The 21,364-nt window shown below is 38.8% G+C and overlaps 1 protein-coding gene across 2 annotated transcripts in view; it reads left to right on the top strand.

Moving 5' to 3' along the window:
* Positions 1-20,807, top strand: part of ZC4H2 (zinc finger C4H2-type containing) — a 29,719-nt gene extending 8,912 nt beyond the window's left edge. The window contains exons 2-5 of one of the 2 annotated variants that reach the window (XM_043569784.1): positions 12,710-12,881; positions 14,454-14,626; positions 15,496-15,658; positions 19,378-20,807. In XM_043569784.1, coding sequence (XP_043425719.1) covers positions 12,710-12,881; positions 14,454-14,626; positions 15,496-15,658; positions 19,378-19,491 — 622 coding nt within the window. In that variant the 3' untranslated portion in view covers positions 19,492-20,807. The remainder of the gene's footprint in view (positions 1-12,709; positions 12,882-14,453; positions 14,627-15,495; positions 15,659-19,377) is intronic. The other variant, XM_043569785.1, reaches the window with a different exon arrangement.
* The last annotated feature ends 557 nt before the right edge of the window (positions 20,808-21,364 follow it).

Here is a 21,364-nt window from a genome sequence, read left to right as displayed (position 1 = left end):
TCCTATTGTTTCTACATTTGCCATATGGCTCAAATTCCTGCCCCATTCTCCATTTCCACACTTACTGCCCCATTATGCCTTCATCATGACTGTCCTGCGTTTTTGTAATGTTTTATCCATTTGTACCTACAGAATTACTTTCCTGTCTTCATTCTCCTTCCCTGTCTTCAGTGCCATCCACATTGCTCTAAGAACTGCCTTCCTAAAATGCTGGTGTTACTATGTTATCCTTCAAACACATTTACTGACTTCCCATTGCCTATAGCAATTTTTTTTTCAAAACACAGGTCATGAGCCATATGTTTCATGAAACAAATTAGTCAGTTTCCAGTAACATTTATAAAACCTTTTTTAAAATAAAATAAAGGGGGGCCTGGTTGGCTCAGTAGGTTAAGCGTCTGTCTTCATCTCAGGTCATCATCTCGCACTTGTGAGTTCGAGCCCCGTGTCGGGCTCTGTGCTGGCAGCTCAGAGCCTGGAGCCTGCTTTGGATTCTGTGTCTCCCTCTCTCTGCCCCTTCCCCAGCTCACACTCTGTCTCTCTCTCTCTCTCTCAAAAATAAATAAACTTTAAAAAATTAAAAAAATAATAAAATAAGATAGAAAATATAAGCATACATTGCATAAGAAATGGTAGGTGTTCTTCTCACAAACTTTTGTTTTCAAGTTTTTATCTGTCTATGTGTGTATTGAGTCACAATATGAAAATCATTTCTTGCTGTAGGTCATTTCTTACTGTATGTCTACTGGACCGCTATTTGCCTACAATTGTTATATTCATGCCCCCCCCCCCCCAAGGCTGGCCCAGGCCCACCTTTCCAATCTTATCTGCTACTACTCCTTTTCATTCAACCTATCCTTTATCTACCTGAATGTTCCTTGCTCTCTCACAAATTTTCATTCCTGTAGGCCTTTTCCAGTGTCAGTCCCTCATTCTTGAATTCCCTTCCCTCATTCTAAGCCTGTAAGTCCTACTCTTTTTTTTTTTCAGGGAAGACCCAGAACAAACCCTGCCTCTTATTCAGAACCTTCCACATTCCCCAGTTCAAATGGATCACTAACTTTTTGGGCTCCCACAAGGAAACTTACAGAAATTTATTATTCCACTCAAGTTATTCTGCCTTTTGATAAAGTTTTGAATTGACATCTCCTTTCCTTACTTCATTCAGTCATTGCTGTGGCAGCTTCAGCAGGTTCTTCTGTCACCTGGCTTGAGAACTGACACATCCCCAGTGCTCACTCAACAGTTCATCATAGGAGATCTGGTACCTCTGTGATTTAGGAATGGGCAAGTCAAGCCAAACAATGCCCATCACAGGAGGGAGAATGGAGAGGAGTTGACATTTGATAGCTGTAATGAAGTCTTCAAACTGAACTGTTCTAAGATACCTGCTTTTCTGACAGTAGCTGTTTTCCCAGATTAGCAAATAAATATAAAATGGAAGAACACTCAGTATTTATGGAGTGTTCTAGCTAGACTAGAGTAGGCCAGAAAAGCTGGCTCCTTTTTCTTCATTAAGTGACATTTACCAACCGCCTGATCTGTGCTATACACCAGGCTGGGATATTCTGTGGGAACCATTAAGATAAATTAGACCTTCTCTCAACGATCTTAGAATCAAGATGAATAGCTCTGATCTGTCTCCTGAGTTCCAGACTCACATATCCAACTTCCCACTTAACCAACCCCACTGAATGTGCCACTGGCATCTCAAACAGGCCCCAACAGAATTTCAATTCCACCCCCATCCCAAATATTCCCCTTTTCTAGTCTTCCCCATCAGTAAATGTCACCCCAACCCAAAATCTGGAATCATTCTTTATTCCTCCCTCTCCGACTCCCTACATCTGAAGCATTAATTCAGTGACTATTAAACATTAGCATACTGGTTATGCATCAGGCTCTACCTGCTGGACCCTTGAAACAGATTGCTGGGTCCTGTCTCCAGAGTCTGATTAAGTAGATCTGGGGTGGAGCCTGAGCATTTGCATTTCTAACAAGTTCCCAGGCAATATTGTTACTGCTGGTCCAGGGATCACACTTTAAAAATCACTGCATTAGTAAGACCTGGTGGACTATACGTATATAATATATTCTGGATCTATTTTTCACCATTTCCTTATCAACAAATCTGTGCAGTTTTTTTTATCCATCTTCACTAGCCAATATCTTTACTTGATCTGCCCATCCTCAAGTCCTACAGGTCCCAGATGTCCTACCCTGCTTGTTGTGTGAGTGTTGAGGCTAAGCAACCTCCAAAGTTGGATGAGCCTGTCACATCTGGTCCAAGAATGGATGTTCCATTGCCTTAGAACCTCTCGTTCTTTCTACCCTTCTTCTTCCACATTAGCCAGCAAAAAGCCTTTGGAAAGAAGTCAGCCAGCTGAATGTTTTTATTTTGACTTGGGATTCTGTCTGGATAGGCTATGGCCTATGGAGGTCAGGTGTCCTTGTTTAACAGTTAAGTAGCACTGTGGCCCCAGTGACTGTGAGAAACCCTAAGGAAGTATCCGGTGGTTTTCTTGCATTTCTGTGGCCATACCAGCTGCACTTTAGCCTCTTGGGAGGATTTCATTAGTAATTTTTCTACATAAAATAACACATTTAATGACTTGAATGCTTTCCTCACTTGTTGAGCCAAACGTGACACAGATTCTACTTCATAGAGTCATCCAAGACCTCTGTGAAGTCTACACTGAATTCTACTTCTCAGGTAGAATTTCCATGGTTCCAGGAGGTTCCAGGATATGCCCTATTTCACCCTGAAACTCGGTGACTGCAGTAGGACAAGAATTCACCCCCATTGGCTTGTTTTCTGTCACTTGAAATATATCATATGAGGAAAGTTCCTTGATATGGTGCAAAGGTTGATTAGGCTCAGCACAATGAATTCTCTGTCTCCTGGTTTGTGAGCTTTGACAAGCCACTTTACTTCTCTCAGCCTCAGATTTTTCAAAAATGAAGCTAAACACACCTATTCATATGCTGGTGATAATGATTAAATTAGATGACATATAAAACAGCTAACAATTGCAGAAACATACTAGACACACACACACACACACACAAATAACTGTTATTAAACAGAACCTTTCTGGGGGCATTTGGGTGGTTCAGTCAGTTAAGTGTCTGACTCATGATTTTGGCTCAGGTCATAATCTTACGGTCATGAGATTGAGCCCCATGTCAGGTGCCATGCTGGGTGTGGATCCTGCTTAAGATTCTCTCTCTCCTTTTCCCTAGGGCCTTCCCCCACTCTTGTGCGCATGCACTTTCTCTCAAAAATAAAGAAATGAATTAAAATATAAAAAATAAAGAGAACCTTGTGAATACCCAGTTTCTTCTTCCCAGTTCCTGGCACTTATGAATTCTTAACAAATGTTGACTGAATTAATCAAATCCTCCCCACCCGTGGTAATGTTTTTTTTTTCTCTTAGGCTACTGAAATTACATTCAATACCCTAAACTTACTACATATTTGCATTCATTTTGTCACTCCAAATGTAATTTCTGAGCCCTGCTTATGGTGAAAGCAGTGTTATAGATGCTGTGGGATTTACAGAGAGAACTATGGAATTGTGCCAGTCTCTAGAAGTATCTTGTATGTATATTATCTGGATTTTAAATTGCTTCATATGTAAGTCTGTACACATAGAGGACCCAGAGGACCATAGCTATGTGGTCTTGGGCTAGTTCTGTTCCCGGTCTGGACATTTGTTTCTTCATCTCTGAAATGAAGAGGATGGATTTGATTGGTAGCTTTGAAATAATGTTCTGAGGAGCCCTGGGAGTTCCAGAAAGGTATATCAAGGGTCACTCTAATACAGTCAGGCAGAGTTGGATTTGAAGAAAGAATAAGGACTCTGGGGGTCCCACTTCCACTTCAACCATAACAGTTGCATTTTGTTCTATTTTCCGTATTGGATCACAATTATTTTATTTGAAGTAAGGGATCTTCTCCTCAGTCACCCACAGGATCCAGCACACTGTTGGAGTAAGTGGTATTTACTTAATAAACTTTCTTTGTCCACTTTATTGATAGAAAATTTAAAGAGAAGGAGCTAGCATGATGCTCACTCTAGATTTGAGAAAGGGAGGACATTTTACTTAAATTTGATCTTAAGCTCACTACCCAGTTACTAGACAGAGCATGGAAGGTTGGTCACTAGATACTAAGCCCGAAGAGCATAGTAAAGGCAGTTGACCACAAGGGTAATGTCTCCATTTTGGTTTTCATCATTAACCCCCTCCCTAGTCTTCCTGGGTACTTCAGTTGACCAACTTCATTAAAAATCTAAGAGACTCTTAAAAACAGAACAAACTGAGGGTTGATGGGGGTGGGAGGGAGGGGAGGGTGGGTGATGGGTATTGAGGAGAGCACCTGTTGGGATGAGCACTGGATGTTGTATGGAAACCAATTTGACAATAAATTTCATATTAAAAAAAAGAAAAAAATCTATTTTCCTACACACAAGCCTTTTGACGATTCATTTATTTTCCAAGAGAAACAGGGACAGAGGAATAGAAAGACCTTAGAATTTCAGTTCTGACAGTGTTGTAAGTTTAGATTTAATTCTAGGTGTGGTAAGAATCCATTGGAGGATATATGTTCAACAGCTCTATTGAGTTGTAATTTATATACTGTAGAAAACATCCATTATAAGTGAACAATTCAGTAGCTTTTAGTAAATTTGCAATTATACAACTATCATCACAATACAATTTTAGAACATTTCCATCACCCCATAAAGAACCCTTATGCCCAATTTCAGTTGACTTCCATTCCCACCCACAGCCCCAGGCAACCAGGAATGTACTTCCTGTCTTTATAGATTTGCATTTTCAGGACATTGCATAAGTCTTAGCATATTGTTTCTGAGGTTCACACACACTGTATCATATGCTACTGTTTCCTTTTTTATTGACAAATGGTTTTTCATTGTATGGATACACCACATTTTGTTTATTCACTGACATATTAATAAACATTTTGGTTGTGTCCACCTTTCAGTTTCTAGGAATAATGTTTCTCTGAACAGGATCATATAAGTCTTTACATGGAAATATGTTTTGTTTTTAAATTTTTATTCAAATTCCAGTCAGTAAAGTATATAACATTAATTTTAGGTGTACAATATTCAGCACTTCATACAATATTCAGCACTTGATATAACCAGTGCTCATCACAAGTGCATTCTTTATCCCCATCACTTATTAAACCCACCCCCCCCACCTGCCTCCCCTCTGGTAACCATCAGGTTGACCTCTATGGTTGAGTCTATTTATATATATATATTTTGTAGTTTCAAGTTTTTATTAAACTTCCAATTACTTCACATATACTCTAATATTAGTCTCAGGTGTAGGATTTAGAGATTCATCACTTACATACAACACTCATTGCTCATCACAACTGCCCTCCTTAATACCCATCACACATTTAACACATCCTCCATCCACTTCATCTCCAGCAACCCTCAGATTGTTCTTTATAGTTAAGAGTAGTAGGTTTTACAGATTTCCTCTCTTTCCCCCTATATTCATGTTTCCTGTGTTGTTAGTTTTAGCCATTCTGACAATATGAAGTGATATCTCATTGCAGTTTTGATTCATGTTTCCCTGATGATGAGTGATGTTCAGCATCTTTTCATATGTCTATTGGACATCTGAATGTCTTCATGGGAAAAATGTCTCTTTATGTCTTCTGCCCATTTGTTAACTGGGTTATTTGTTTTGTGTGTTTAGTTTGATAAGTTTGTTATAGATTTTGGATAGTAACCCTTTATCAGATATGCCATTTGAAAGTATCTTTTCCCATTCAGAAGGTTGCCTTTTAGTTTTTTTATTGTTTTCTTCACTGTGCATTTTTTTATGTTTTATTATTTTTATTTCAATTAAAAAAAATCCTAGTTAAAATATATGGTAAAATTGGTTTCAGGTGTAGATTTAGTGGTTCACAGCCAACATATCAGCCAGTACTCATCACAATAAGTGCCCTCCTTAATGCCCATCACCCACTTAGCCTATCTTCCACCCACTTCTCTCCATAAACCCGCAGTTTGTTCTCTATATTTAAAAGTCTCTTATAATTTCCTTCCCTTTCTTTTTTCCCCTTCCCCCATGTTCATCTGTTTTGTTTCTTAAATTCCGCATGTGAGGGAAATAATATGGTATTTGTCTTTCTCTGGCTGGCTTATTTTGCATAGCATAATACGCTCATTATTACATAATTACATAAATACATAATTAGCATAATGAAGCTAGAGCTTCATCCATGTCCTTGCTAATGGCAAAATTTCATTTCTTTTTTATGGCTGAGTAATATTCTAGTGTGTGTGTGTGTGTGTGTGTGTGTGTGTGTATACATACACACCACTCTTCTTTATCCATTCATCACTCAATGGACATTTGGGCTCTTTCCATAGGTTGGGTATTGTTGATAATTCTGCTATAAACATTGGGTGTGCATGTGTCCCTTAAAATCTGTGTTTTTTTATCCTTTGGGTCAATATAATAATTTCTGGGTCATAGGGTAGTTCTATTTTTAACTTTTTAAGGAACCTTCATATTGTTTTCCAGAGTGGCTTCACCACTTTGCATTCAGACCAAGAGTATAAGAGTATCCCCTTTCTCCTTATCCTCACCAATATCTGTTGCTTCCTGTGTTGTTAATTTTATCATTCTAAAAGGTGTGAAGTGATATCTCATCGTGGTTTTGATATCTATTTCCCTGATGATGAGTGATATCGAGCATCTTTTCATTTATCTGTAAGCTGTTTGTATGTCTTCTTGGGAAAAATGCCTATTTATGTCTTCTGCCCATTTCTTTGTAAAAAATGTTTATTTTTTTACTTATTTTGAAGGGGGAGGGGCAGAGAGAGAAGTAGAGTGAAAGTATCTCAAGCAGACTCTGTACTGACTGCACAGAGCCTGGCACGAAGCTCGATCCCATGAACCTTGAGATCATGACTTCAGCCGAAATCAAAAGTCACATGCTTATCCAACTAACACTCCCAGGCACCCTGTGTTCTGCCCATTTCTTTACTGGATTACTTGCTTTTTTGGGTATGGACTTTGATAAGATTTTTTTATGCTTTTGGATATTAACTCTTTATCAGACATGTCATTTGCACATATTTTCTCCCATTCCATAAATCATCTTTTAGTTTCATTGATTGTTTCCTTCCCTGAGCAGAAGCTTTTTATCTTGATGAAGTCCCAATAGTTCATTTTTACTATTGTTCCCCTTGCCTTTGGAGATGTGTCTAGTAAAAAGTTGCTGCAGCCAAAATCAAAGAGGCTGCTGTCTATGTTTTCCTCTAGGAATTTGATTGTTTCCTGTCTCACATTTAGGTCTTTCATCCATTTTGAGTTTATTTTTATGTTTGGTATAAGAAAGTGGTCCAGTTTCATTCTTCTGCATGTGGCTGTCCAGTTTTCCCAAAATTTATTGAAGAAACTGTTTTCCCCCCATTGGATGTTCTTTCCTGCTTTTTCAAAGATTAGTTGACCGTTTGGTTGTGTGTCCATTTCTGGGTTTTCTATTCTGTTCATTGATCTATGTGTCTTTTTTTTTTTGTGCCAGTACCGTATTGTCTTGATGACTACAACTTTGTAATATAGATTCAGATCCTTAATTATGATGTCTAAAGCTTTGTTTTCCTTCCTTTTCAGGATCACTTTTGCTCTTTGAGGTCTTTCGTGGTTACATACAAATTTAGGGTTGTTTGTTCTAGCTCTGTGAAAAATGCTGGTGGTATTTTGGTAGGGATTGCATTAAATGTGTAGATTGCTTCGGGTAGTATAGACATTTTAACAGTGTTTCTTCCTCTAGTTCATAAACATGAATATTTTTCCAAATATTTGTGCCCTTTTCAATTTCTTTCATAAGTGTTCTAAAGATTCAGAGTAGAGATCTTTTACCTCTTTGGTTATGTTTACTCCTAGGTATTTTATGGATTTTGGTGCAATTGTAAATGGAATCAGTTCCTTGATTTCTTTTTCTACTGTTTAATTATTGATGTATAGAAATTCAATAGATTTTTGTTTGTTTATTTTGCACCCTGCAACTTTACTGAATTCGTGTATCAGTTCTAACACTTTTCTGGTGGAGTCTTTCAGCTTTTCTACATATATTATCATGTTACCTGCAAATATTGAAAGTTTGACTTCTTCCTTGCCAACATGGATGCCTTTCATGTCTTTCTGTTGTCTGATGCTGAAGCTAGGACTTCCAGTGCTAAGTTAAATCACAATGGTGAGAATGGGCATCCCTGTCTTATCCTGACTGTAGAGGAGAGGTTCACAGTTTTTACCCATTGAGGATGATATCACCTGTGGATATTTCATATATGGCCTTTATGATGTTCATTTATGTTCCCTCTATCCCTACTTTGTTGAGGGTTTTTATTAAAAAAAATGGATACTGGACTTTGTCAAATGCATTTTCTGCATCTGTTGAGAAAATCGTATGGTTATTTAAAATTTTTCTTTTATTTTAGAGATAAAGGGAAAGAAAGAGCACACAAGCAGGAGACAGGGGCAGGGGAGGGAGAGAGAGAGAGAGAGAAAGACAGAGAGAGACAGAAAGAGACAGAGAGAGAGAGAAAGAATCCCAAGTAGGCTCCATGCTTAGTGTGGAGCCCAACATGGTGCTTGATCCCATGATCCTGAGATCACGACCTGAGCTGAAATCAAGATTCAGACACTCAATGCACTGAGCCACCCGGGTTCCCCAAGAATCATATGGTTCTTATCCTTTATTTTATTAATGTGGTGTATCAGATTCCTTGATTTGCAAATACTGAACCACCATTGCAGCCCAGGAATAAATCCTGCTTTATTGTCGTGAATAATTCTTGATTGTGGTGTTTTGTTTGATTTCCTATTATCTTGTTGAGAATTTTTACATTCACCTTCATGAAGAATATTAGCATATAGTTCTCCATTTTAGTGGAGTATTTGCTTTTGGAATCAAGGCAATGTTGCCTTCATAGAATAAGTTTGGAAGATTGCATTCCATTTTTATTTTTGGAACAGTTTGAGAAGAATAGGTAGTAACTCTTCTTCAAATGTGTTGGAGAATTCCCCTGTGACGCCATCTGGCCCTGGAATTTTGTTTGTTGGGAGTTTTTTGATTACTCATTCAATTTTCTTGCTGGTTATAGGCCTGTTCAAGTTTTATATTTCTTCCTGTTTCGGTGTTGGTACTTTATATGTTTCAAGTATTTTATCCATTTCTTCCACATTGTCCAATTTGTTAGAACACGTTTTTTGCATAGTGTTCTTTTATAATTGTTTGTATTTCTGTGGTATTGTCAACTCTCCTCTCTCATTCATGATTTTATTTATTTGGGTCCTTTCTCTTTTCTTTTTCATAGGTCTGACTGGGTACTTATCAATTTTATTATTTTTTTTAAAGAACCAACTCCTGATTTTATTGTTGTGTTATGTTTTTTTCTTTTTTCTATATTATTAATTTCTGTCTAATCTTTATTATTTCCCTTCTGCTGGCTTCATGTTTCATTTGTTGTTCTTCTTTTAGCTCCTTTTGGTGTAAGTTCAGGTTGTGTAATTGACATTTTTCTTTACTTATTGAGATAGGCCTGTATTGCTATATACTTTCCTCTTATGATTGCTTTTGCTGCATCCCAAAGATGTGGATCATCATGTTTTCATTATCATTTGTTTCCATGTATTTTTTTTATTTCTTCTTTAATTTTCTGGTTGACCCATTTAATTGACATTTATTTGTTTTCTTTCCACATGTGTGTGTATGTGGGGGGGTTAAGTTTCATAGTGTTGTGGTCTGAAAATATGTAATGGTATGATCTCGATCTTTTTGTACTTGTTGAGGCCTGATTTGTGACCTAGTATGGGATCTATACTGAGAAGTGCACCCATGTGCACTTCACAAGAAAGTGTATTCTGCTGCTAAGTCCATCTGGTTCAATGTGTCATTCATAGCTTCCTTGCTGATTTTCTGCTTATATGATCTGTCCATTGATGTAAGTGGGATGTCAAAATGCCCTACTATGATTGTATTATTATCATTGGGTTCCATTATGTTTGCTATTAATTATTTTATATATTTGGGTTCCTCAAAGTTGGGGACATACCTGTTTACAATCTTTTAGATTTTCTTGTTAGACCCTTCATTATGATATAGTATCCTTCTTCATCTCTTACAGTCTTTTGTTTAAAAAGTAGTTTGTCTAATATAAGTATGGGTATTCAGCTTTCTTTTGATGTCCATTAACATGATAAATATTTCTCCATCCCCTCACTTTCAATCTGCAGACATTTTTAGGTTTAAAATGAATCTCCTGTAGGCAGCATGTAGATAGATCTTTCTCTTTTTTTATTCATTCTGACACCCATTCATATATATATATATATATATATATATATATATATAATTTATTGTCAAATTAGCTAACATACAGTGTATATGGTGTCCTCTTAATTTTGGGGGTAGATTCCCATGAATCAACATTTACATACAACACCCAGTGCTCATCCCAACAAGTGTCCTCAATACCCATCACCTATTCTTGTTTATTCATGTTTATTTTTGAGAGAGAGAGAGAGAGAGAGAGAGAGAGAGAGAGAGTGAGCATTGGAAGGATGGGGGGAGGGGAACAGAGGATCCAAAGCATGCTCTAAGCTGATAGCAGTGAGCCCAATGTGGGGCTCGAACTTATGAACCATGTGATTATGTCCTTAGCCAAAGTTGGACACTCAATGAACTGAGGCACCCAGGCACCCCAACACCCATTCTTTTGAATGGACTATTTAGTACATTTATATTCTGAGTAAATGTTGATAGTTATGAATTTAGTGCCATCTTATTGCTTGTTGTCTTTATTTCCAGAGATTTTCTCATTTCCTTTCTAGTCTTTTTCCCAAAGAGTCCCCTTTAATATTCCTTGTAGGGTTGTTTTAATGGTCAAAGTCCTTCAGGTTTTGTTTGTCTGGGAAACTCTTTGCCTCTCTTTCTATTCTGAATGATAGGCTTGCTAGATAGGGTATTCTTGGATGTAAGTTTTTTCTACTCAGCATATTGAGTATATCATTCCACTTCATTCTGCCCTGCCATTTCTGTGGAGAGATCTGGTGATGCTAATCGTATTTGTCTTCCCTTGTAAGTTAGGATTTTTTTTTCTCTTGATGCTTTTAGGATTTTTTCCTTTATCTGTATATTTGGCAAATTTAAGTACAATATCCCTGGTGTTTCCCTGCTTTTCTTGATTTTGGTGGGAGTTCTGTGAGCTTCCTGGTTTTGGTAGTCTGTTTCCTCCCTCAGATTAGAAAATTTTTCAGCTATAACTTCCTCAAATAAACCTTCTGCTCTCTTTTCCCTCTCTTCTTCTTCTGGGACTCCTATGACACAAATGCTATTATATTTCATGGAGTCACTGATTTCCCAAGTATACTTTCATGATCCAAGAGTTTTCTTTCCCTCTTTTGATCAGCTTCATTATTTTCCATTATTCTATCTTCTCTTTCACTTATTTTTCCTCTACTTCTTCCATCCTTGTGTTCATTGCATCAGTCCATTTTGCATCTCAGCTATTGTATTTTTCACTTTGGCCTGAATGATTTTAAGCTCTTTTGTCTCTGAGATAAGGGACTCCTTCATGTCTTCTGTGCTTTTTTCAAGCCCAGCTAGTGATGGATAACAGCTAGGAAGTACCTCAGAACCAGAGAGTAGAGAGCCAGGGGGAGGACAAAAGTGTGCTGCAGTGGGGCCTCCTTCCATTTTGTGCATGTATATTTTGAAAAATGCAATCTGAGTGCATATACATTTTATTGAGTATCATATCTTCAGTACTTTTCATGTCACAAGTCTTCATAATGATTCATTTTAATGGCTTCTAAATATTACAATTTTGCCCATAGTCCATAATGAACAGTCTTGTGTATTAACCTTTTGTTTTCCTTATTTCCTTAGAATAAATTCACAAGGGTGGGATTACTTAACCAGAGAGTATACAATTGGGATTTAACAACCAATAACAGGTTTTATTTTTTTAGGAAAAGAAATGAGCTATAGTTCTTCTAGTCCTCTTCCTCTTCTGGAACTGAGTAGTTGACCCTGTAGAGCTGTGCTGTCCAATTAGCCACATGTGTGGTTTAAATTAAAGATAAATTAATCAAAATTAAATAAAATTCAAAATTCAGTTCCTCAGTTGCACTACCAACATTTCAAGTACCCAGTACCTACACATGCCTGGTGGCTAGTGTATTGGAAAGCATAGAGACAGAACATTTCCATCATTGTACAAAAGTTAATGGACAGTGCTCCTTTAAGAATGTCTCAAAAGGTCATGGGTGGCATTTCGAGTGGGAATTATTTGTGGTATGGGACTTTACTGTGCTTTGAGAGGCTGTTTAGCATCTTTGGCCCATGTTCACTACATGCCAGTAGTGTTCTCTCTTGGATCAGTCTAATAACAAAAAGTCTTCCACATTTACAAATGTCCCACAATAGAATAAAACTATCCCCTTTGAGACCCACGGAGCTTCTATCTTAGAATAGAGAATCTCCTAACTTTTTGTCGCTGGCTTTAGGTTGGCTATGCCTGGAGAAAGAAAAGCTTAGAAAGGTGGCTTAGAAAAATAACCCTGGTTCAGGGCCTAACTGCACTCTATTCCCATTTTCCTCCCTTCTCCTACTGGTCTGTTTCTTGCTTTTTGGTAATTGCAGGAACAAGACACTGCAGATGGAGAAGATCAAGGCACGTTTGAAGGCTGAGTTTGAGGCCCTTGAATCAGAGGAGAGGCACCTGAAAGAATACAAGCAAGAGATGGACCTGTTGCTACAGGAGAAGATGGCCCATGTGGAGGAACTCCGACTGATCCATGCTGATATCAATGTGGTATGTAGCTGATGGCCAGAAGCCTACCTCTAGGCCCTCTGAGAAATAGACAGTAGTGAGTACCATGGCCTCTTGTGATGTGGCTTTGGCCAACCAACTTGGGAGAGTAGGCATCAGGCTGTAGTGGAATGGAAGAATCCAGGAGTTCTGAGATCTATTCTTGGCTCTGTCACTGATTGACTGTATATCACTGGACAAATCCCTTTTTCTGCTAGGCCCTATTTTCCTTCTCTTTACTATGACAGGGAGTCAGTCACCTCAAGTCTTTTTCAGCACTGATGTGCTCTCATTCTGGGAGTTGAGAGTTAGCCTTAGGGTAAAGCAGAGCAGACAACTGCCTCTTGGGTCTAGCTCAAAGGGCTCCAAAGCTTCCAAGTAGGCTAAACAAATAATATCTGCCAGGCTACTAAAGTGAGGCTCCCTCATTAGAGTCTCTCTTTTGGAGATACTTGGAACATGGAGAATAAACTGCCAGCTAAGGTGATAAGTTTCCCATTTTTTGGAGTTATTCAAATATGGTCTGAATGATCACCTGTCTGAGCTGCGGTATTGATATTCCTGCACCAGGAGGAAAATTGGAGGTGCTTACTTATAATGTCCTTTCTAATCCTTAGAGCTTATGACAATAAAAAGTATTTTTTTAATCACATTTGAAGGAGTTAAGTTTTTATTCTTGGGAAACTCATTTTTATGACAATACTTATTTCCTGGTATTGCCAAGCCAAGGACCTTAAAGGAAATATAGATGTGACTTAGACAGTAGTAATGGTATTTTCTGTGTCACAGGATCACAGGATTCCAGGGTCTCATGAGGAGTTGGCATTTCTGCTGCCAGCTAACCAAGGATACAAAGTCAATTCAGTTAAGAAAATATTAGCTGGGGCTGAGAATCTAACCCAGTGGATCTCAAACAAACATACATCAAAGTCACATGGAAGAGGCTCTTAAAACATAGATTATTGGACTCCACACCAGAATTTCTGATTTTATATGTCTGGGGTGGTGTCTGAGAATTTGAATTCCTAATGAGTTCTCAGGTGGTGCTAATGCTACTGATCTAGTGACCACATTTTGAAAACCACTGATCTAAGAGAAAAGCCACTAGCCTGGGAAGCAGAAGTCCTGAATTTTTGTCTAGGTTTTGCCCCTGAGAAGTATTTCTCTGAGGAAGTTTTTTTTTTCTTCTTGAGTCTCAATTATCTGATATCTAAAATGTTGGTGGGGCAGACTAAATGAGCTCTAAGGTCCATTCTAGCTTTAAGGTGCTATATTTGAATAATAACTACCATTAATTGACCCTTTACTCTGTGGTAGTCCCTGTACTTAAAGCTTATATGCACTCAATCACTGAATTTTCCTAAGATTATATGAGGTAGGAACTATTATTATCACCATTATACAGATGAAAAAAACTGAGGCTTGAAGAGAGTCATATAGACTACAGGGTGAATTAAGGACATGACTATAGATTGGCCTGGCTCTGGAGCCTGTGCTATTTTATCCACTCAGCTATAGACCCTTGTGGAGAATGTTGGTGTCTTTTCTTGGTACCTACCTCACTCTATGTTTCAGATGGAAAACACCATCAAACAGTCTGAGAATGACCTAAACAAGCTGCTAGAGTCTACACGGCGGCTGCATGATGAGTATAAGCCACTGAAGGAACATGTGGATGCCCTGCGCATGACTCTAGGCCTGCAGAGGCTCCCTGACCTATGTGAAGAGGAGGAGAAGCTGTCCTTGGAGTAAGCTGCTTGCTCCCTGTCCTTGCAACATACACACACACAACACATACATACTTACACACACATGTAGCGGCACATATACAAACATAAAATCTGGTTTAAAAGTCATGGTACCCAGTCCTAGCCCCAGGACTGTCAGTGGTTGACTCAATGTATGACCTTGGGCAAGTCTCTGTGCACCAAAACAAGGACAGTTAGACTAGTATTTCTAGGTGGCTTTTAAAATTCTTTGTGCAATTTTGGTAACACGTGACTGTGTCTGTGACTCTTTATGTGTGTGTGTGTGTGTGTGTGTGTGTGTGTCTGTGACTCTTACAAGTTTACTTCCCAAGTCAAGGTCCAGAAGGGATGTCTAGAAACCTTTGAAAATATAGAAGGCTGGGCTTTCATGGTCTCTAGCGGCTAGCCTTGGAACTTCTGTTTAAGACCCAGAATTAAGAACTACACTCACCTTACAGAGACAGTTCAATTCAGTAGAAGGAAGCAGACTTCCATAAGGCAGAGCAGGCTGCCTGTGGATGTTGTGAGCTTCTTACTCTGAAAAGCATGTCAGCATAGGCCTGAGGATACTTGATGGGAATATTGCAAAGGTACATGGGATAAAAAATAGGAAAATGCCCTTTAAGGACTTTGCTAGCCCTGGGATTCTTGATTTTCTGGATCTATCAGAGCCAGAGAGCAGAAGGATTACCCTTACCAGCAGACAATGAGCCAGGTACCCAAGGGGAACCTTGTGCTGGGGAGGGTGTAGGAACTTTCTATACTGAGCCACAGCCCAACCCCTTTGGTTCTGTGGCATGGAGTCTCTAAGAGGGGCAAGGTTCTCCTTGCTTTCAGAATGATCCAGCTAATGTCTTTCATCTCCAAAGTTACTTTGAGAAGCAGAAAGCAGAGTGGCAGACGGAGCCTCAGGAGCCCCCCATCCCTGAGTCCCTGGCCGCTGCAGCCGCTGCTGCCCAACAACTCCAGGTGGCTAGAAAGCAGGACACTCGGCAGACAGCCACCTTCAGGCAACAGCCTCCACCTATGAAAGTAAGTGAGCTGGGTAGGGGTTGTGGAGGAAGAAAGGTGTCTTCAAGCAACCTCATGGAAGGCTGGGATGGGGGCTTTGGAATTGCCTATTTGGTGCCTTCCTAAAACAGCCTTTGCTTAGGACACAGAAGAAGGGGTGTTTCATATGTGCTGTAGCAGACCAGCTGTTTTTTTTTTCTTTCAAGATTTTATTTAAATGTAAGTTAGTTAACATATAATGTAGTATTTGTTTTAGGAGTAGAATTTAGTGATACATCACGTGCATGTAACTCCCAGTCCTGATCATAACAAGAGCCCTCCTTAATTCCCCTCACTCATTTAGCCCATTGCCCACCCACCTCCCTTCCAGCAACCTTCAGTTTGTTCTCTGTATTTAAGAATCTCTTATGGTTTGTATCCTTCCCTCTCTGGTTTTATCTTATTTTATTTCATTCCTTTCCCCTATGTTTATCTGTTTTGTTTCTTAAATTCCACATATGAGTGAACTCATACGGTATTTGTCTTTCTCTCACTGACCTATATTGCTTAGCATAACACACTTGTTCCATCCATGTTGTTGCAAATGGCAAGATTTCATACTTAGTGATGACTGAGTAATATTCCATTGTATATATATACTACATCTTCTTTATCCATTCATCAGTCGATGGACATTTTGCTCTTTCCACAATTTGCCTATTGTTGATAATGCTGCTACGAACATTGCGGTGCATGCACCCCTTCGAATCAGTATTTTTGTAACCTTGGGGTAAATACCTAGTAGTGCAATTGCTGGATCATCAGGTAGTTTATCCCTGATGAATATGGATGCAAAAATTCTCAGTAAGATACTAGCAAATCAAATTCAACAGCATATAAAAAGAATTATTCACCATGATCAAGTGGGATTCATTCCTGGGCTGCGGGCTGGTTCAACATTCACAAATCAATCAGTGTGATACATCACATTAATAAAAGAAAAGATAAGAACCAAATGATCCTGTCAATTGATGCAGAAAAAGCCTTTGACAAAATTCAGCATTCTTTCTTAATAAAAACCCTCGAGAAAGTCGGGATGGAAGAAACATACTTAAACATCATAAAAGCCATTTATGAAAAGCACACAGCTAATATCATCCTCAATGGGAAAAAACTGAGAGTTTTCCCCCTGAGATCAGGAACACAACAGGGATGTCCACTCTCACTGCTGTTGTTTCACATGGTGTTGCAAGTTCTAGCATCAGCAATCAGACAACAAAAGGAAATCAAAGTCATCAAAATTGGCAAAGATGAAGTCAAGCTTTCACTTTTTGCAGATGACATGATATTATACATGGAAAACCCAATAGGCTCCACCAGAAATCTGCTAGAACTGATACATGAATTCAGCAAAGTCGCAGAATACAAAATTAATGTACAGAAATCAGTTGCATTCTTATACACTAATAATGAAGCAACAGAAAAATAAAGAAACTGATCCCATTCACAATTGCACCAAGAATCATAAAATACCTAGGAATAAACCTAACCAAAGATGTAAAAGATCTGTATGCTGAAAACTATGGAAAGTTTGTGAAGGAAATTGAAGAAGATACAAAGAAATGGAAAAACATGCCGTGCTTGTGGATTGGAAGAATAAATATTGTTAAAATGTCAATACTACGCAAAGCAATCTACACATTCAATGCAATCCCAATCAAAATTGCACCAGCATTCTTCTCAAAGCTAGAACAAGCAATCCTAAAATTTGTATGGAACCACTAAAGACCCTGAATAGCCTGAGTAATATTGATGAAGAAGACCAAAGTGGGAGGCATCACAATCCCAGACTTTAGCCTCTACTACAAAGCTGTAATCATTAAGACAGCATGGTATTGGCACAAAAACAGACACATAGACCAATGGAATAGAATAGAGACTCCAGAACTGGACCCACAAAAGTATGGCCAACTATTTTTAACTTTTTTTAATTCAAATTAGTTAACATACAGTGTAGTCTTGGCTTCAGGAGTAGAACCCAGTGATTCATCTCTTACATATGACACCCAGTGTTTATCCCAACAAGTGACCTCCTTAATGCCTATCATCCATTTAACCCATCCCACCACCCACCTCACCTGCAGCAACCCTCAGTTTGTGCTCTGTATTTAACAATCTCTTATTGTTTGCCTACCTCTCTGTTTTTATCTTATTTTTCCTTCCTTTCTCCTATGTTCATCTGTTGAGTTTCTCAAATTCCACCTATGAGTTAAATCATATGATATTTGTCTTTCTCTGGCTGACTCATTTCACTTAGCTTACTACCCTTTACTTCCATCCACATTATTGCAAGTGACAAGATTTCATTCTTTTTCATTGTCAAGTAGTATTCCCATATATATAAACACACACACACCATATCTTTATCCATTCATCAGTCAATGGACATTTGGGCTCTTTCCATAATTTGCCTATTGTTGATAGTGCTGCTATAAACATTGGGGTCCATGCACCCCTTTGAATCTGCATTTTTGTATCCTTTGGATAAATTCCTAGTAGTGTAATTGCTGAGTCATAGGGTAGTTCTGTTTTTCATTTTTTTTTAGGAAGCCCATACTGTTTTCCAGAGTGGCTGCACCAGTTTCCAGTCACATCAACAGTGCAAAAATGGTTGCCCTTTCTCTGCATCCTTGTCAACATCTGTGGTTTCCTGAGTTGTTAATTTTAGCCATTCTGACAGGTGTGATGCAATATCTTATTGTGGTTTTGATTTGTATTTCTCTGAAGATGATTAGTGTTGAGCATTTGTTCATGTGGCATACCAGCTGATTTTATAGCCTCACATTCCCAGAGGGGCTACAATGCAGGGAGATTGACAGGATCTGCCAAAGCATAATTTTTAAAAAGTTAGAAACAAAACTTGTGCAAATATATAGTGAGCATGTGTTGTTAATGAGGAATTCAACAGGATTACAAAGCTGGTTCAAAAAGCATTTAAGAAACACACATATATAGTAAGGGAATGAAAGGAATGCTGAAATAAGTTTGGAAAATTAAATACAGAACTGGTTGATGAACTATAACCTTTAATTATCTTTCCTTTGGAACAGAAATAATCTGCATCTCTACTGGGCAAAAACCATTTGTTGCTTATTAGCATAAATCACAGAGTTGGGCCCTGATCAATAGTAAATAATCAAATAAAGGAACATTCTCCTAGAGCAGGGGTCAGCAAACTAGAACCCACAGGCCAAGTCTGATTTGCTCCCAGTTTTTGTAAATAAAGTTTTACTGGCGCACATGTATGCTTGTTTGTTTATGTATTCTCTGTAGCTTCTTTCACGTATAACAGTTATAGTTGAGTAGTTTTAACTACCACCATGTGACCTAAAAAGTCTAAAATATTTATTCTCTTGGTGTTTATAGAGAAAGTTTACTAATATGTATCCTAGAGAATTGAATAATCCTTGACACAACCTGTTGGTCCATGCTTTAACATAATATTAAATGGATATATAACTCTCATTTTGTGTTATTTCCCAACTTTGGATATTTTTCCTCAGTACCCTTTTTTGACCCTCATTCCTTTATAGCCCTTACATCTGTTACATCTGGCACTGATCTCTCTACTTGAGTCTCAGTCATTGATTACTACTCCTTTCTGTTGGAAAATCACAACTGCTTTCTGGGGATCAGAAGCCTGAACTATAGGCTAAAAGAATCTGATTACTAACTTTCTTTGTCCTGTGTCCTTTCACTAGGCCTGCTTGTCATGTCATCAGCAAATTCATCGGAATGCACCTATATGTCCTCTGTGCAAAGCCAAGAGTCGGTCCCGGAACCCCAAAAAGCCAAAACGGAAGCAGGATGAATGAAGAGATGGAGAATACATAGAGCTCTGCTGCTCATAACCCTTCCCCTTGGCCAGAGTGATTAATGTCCTGATTTGAGACCACCCTCCCCTACCTCTGGCAAGTTTCCTATTTAATGTGATGGAAGCACAACCCCTCTCACTTTGCTCTTATTTCTTTTTTCTCTTGGAGTTTCTGATTTAAGAAGGTGCTAATGACAGTGTGTCTGATGATCCCTTCTCTCCCATCCACATTTCAACCCTTGCCCTTGTTTGAAGTTGAGGGAAGGACAGAAAGCCCAGATGTGATTCTCTGCCTCTTATGTCTGAGGCCTGGGGCCTAAGGGCTGAGGGTTGGAGGAGGCCCTTACTTCAGGTAAAGGCTCCAGTGTGACCTCTCCTTGTACTTTTGCCTTAGGCTCTGAAGGGACAATAGTCTTCTTGTAGGACTTTCCAGTAGCCTTGGTGTATATTTCTCCCCCACTGCCACACTCATCTCATCTCATCTAATCAAAGTCCAGAAGTAACTTGGACAAGGCCTCCTTTGGAGTTCACTCTCACCCTAGTCTCCCAGATATACTAAAGTTCTCAGGTACCAGGCTGTGTGTCTAGAGATTCTGAGACTTACGGGTTTTTCTCCCATAACCTTAGCTTTTCAAATCAATGGCAGAAGTTCCCCACGGTGAAATTAGGGAGCCACACCCACTCCACAAGTCCTTTATAACTTGCTGCCTAAATCATTGGGCTCTAATGTAGGAGCTGCCTTATGTTGAGAGGGACCCTATGCTGACATCTGTGTTGCCAAATTTTCAAAAACATTTTGAACAAAACCATTTTTGTTCAGAACTATTATTCTGGCACTTACATAGTGATATATATGATAATCAAGTGAGTGATAACCATTTTACACAGGCAAGAGGGTGGGACTTTCCTTCTATCCATCCATCCCTCTCTTGGGTCTGCCCTCTTCTGTAAGGAGGCCTCAGCTCAGGTCAGCTGCTGGCCACCCCCTTTCCTATAGATTCTCCAGGTGGCCTTCCCTTATAGAAGAAAAGGCACTAGGCTCCTCAGGCCCTGTATCTCTCCTCTCTACCAAAATCAGATGTCTAGTCAAGTTACTCTTATACTTAAAGACAGATGGGAGTTGGCTGAGTGAGAAAGTTTTAACTCCAATCTCAGTCCCTGGCTGGGGAAAGGGGGATATTTTCTTCCTTCTTTAACTGTAGTTTCAAGTTGCTGGTGTTCATGTGTTCATAATATAAAAAGTTACTCTGCTCTTTGAAAGTAGAGTGTTATGTCCGTGCGAATTCTTTTAAATAAACATTTGTTCATTGGAGTGAATGCTGACTGAATGCTTCTAAGTACCAAGTAATATAAAAGACATAGTGCCTTTTCCCCTTCTGGGTAGCTCTTCTTCCCTTTCATTCCCTCCACCCTATAAATGAGGAAACTGAATAAACCACTGCACAATAATTTACCCTATTATTATAATTTCCATTTATTCTCTACCCACTCTGTCCCAGGTCTCTATGCAAGATGCTGTATGTACATGATTGTATTTAATTTTCAAAACAATCTTTCTAATTTTAATATTTTTGAGAGAGAGAGAGAGAGAGAGAGAGAGAAGGAGGAAGTGGGGGAGGGGTAGAAGGAAAGGGAGAGAGAGAATCTTAAGCAGGCTCCACACCCAGTGCACAGAGCCTAATGCAGTGCTCTATCTCACAACCCTGAGATAATGAGCTGAGCTGAAATCAAGAGTCAGATGCTTAACTCACTGAGCCATCCAGGTGCCCAAAAATGTTTCAAGCTAAGTACTTTTATTACCATTTTCCAAAAAATAAACCAAAGTTCAGACAAGTTAAATAACTTGTCCTGAGTTAAACAGCTGGTAAGAGAAA

This window comes from Prionailurus bengalensis, chromosome X (assembly GCF_016509475.1).
Source record: "Prionailurus bengalensis isolate Pbe53 chromosome X, Fcat_Pben_1.1_paternal_pri, whole genome shotgun sequence".
Taxonomy (NCBI): domain Eukaryota; kingdom Metazoa; phylum Chordata; class Mammalia; order Carnivora; family Felidae; genus Prionailurus; species Prionailurus bengalensis.
Note: the sequence above shows the minus strand (reverse complement) of the source record. Positions and strands in the feature narration are given on the sequence as shown.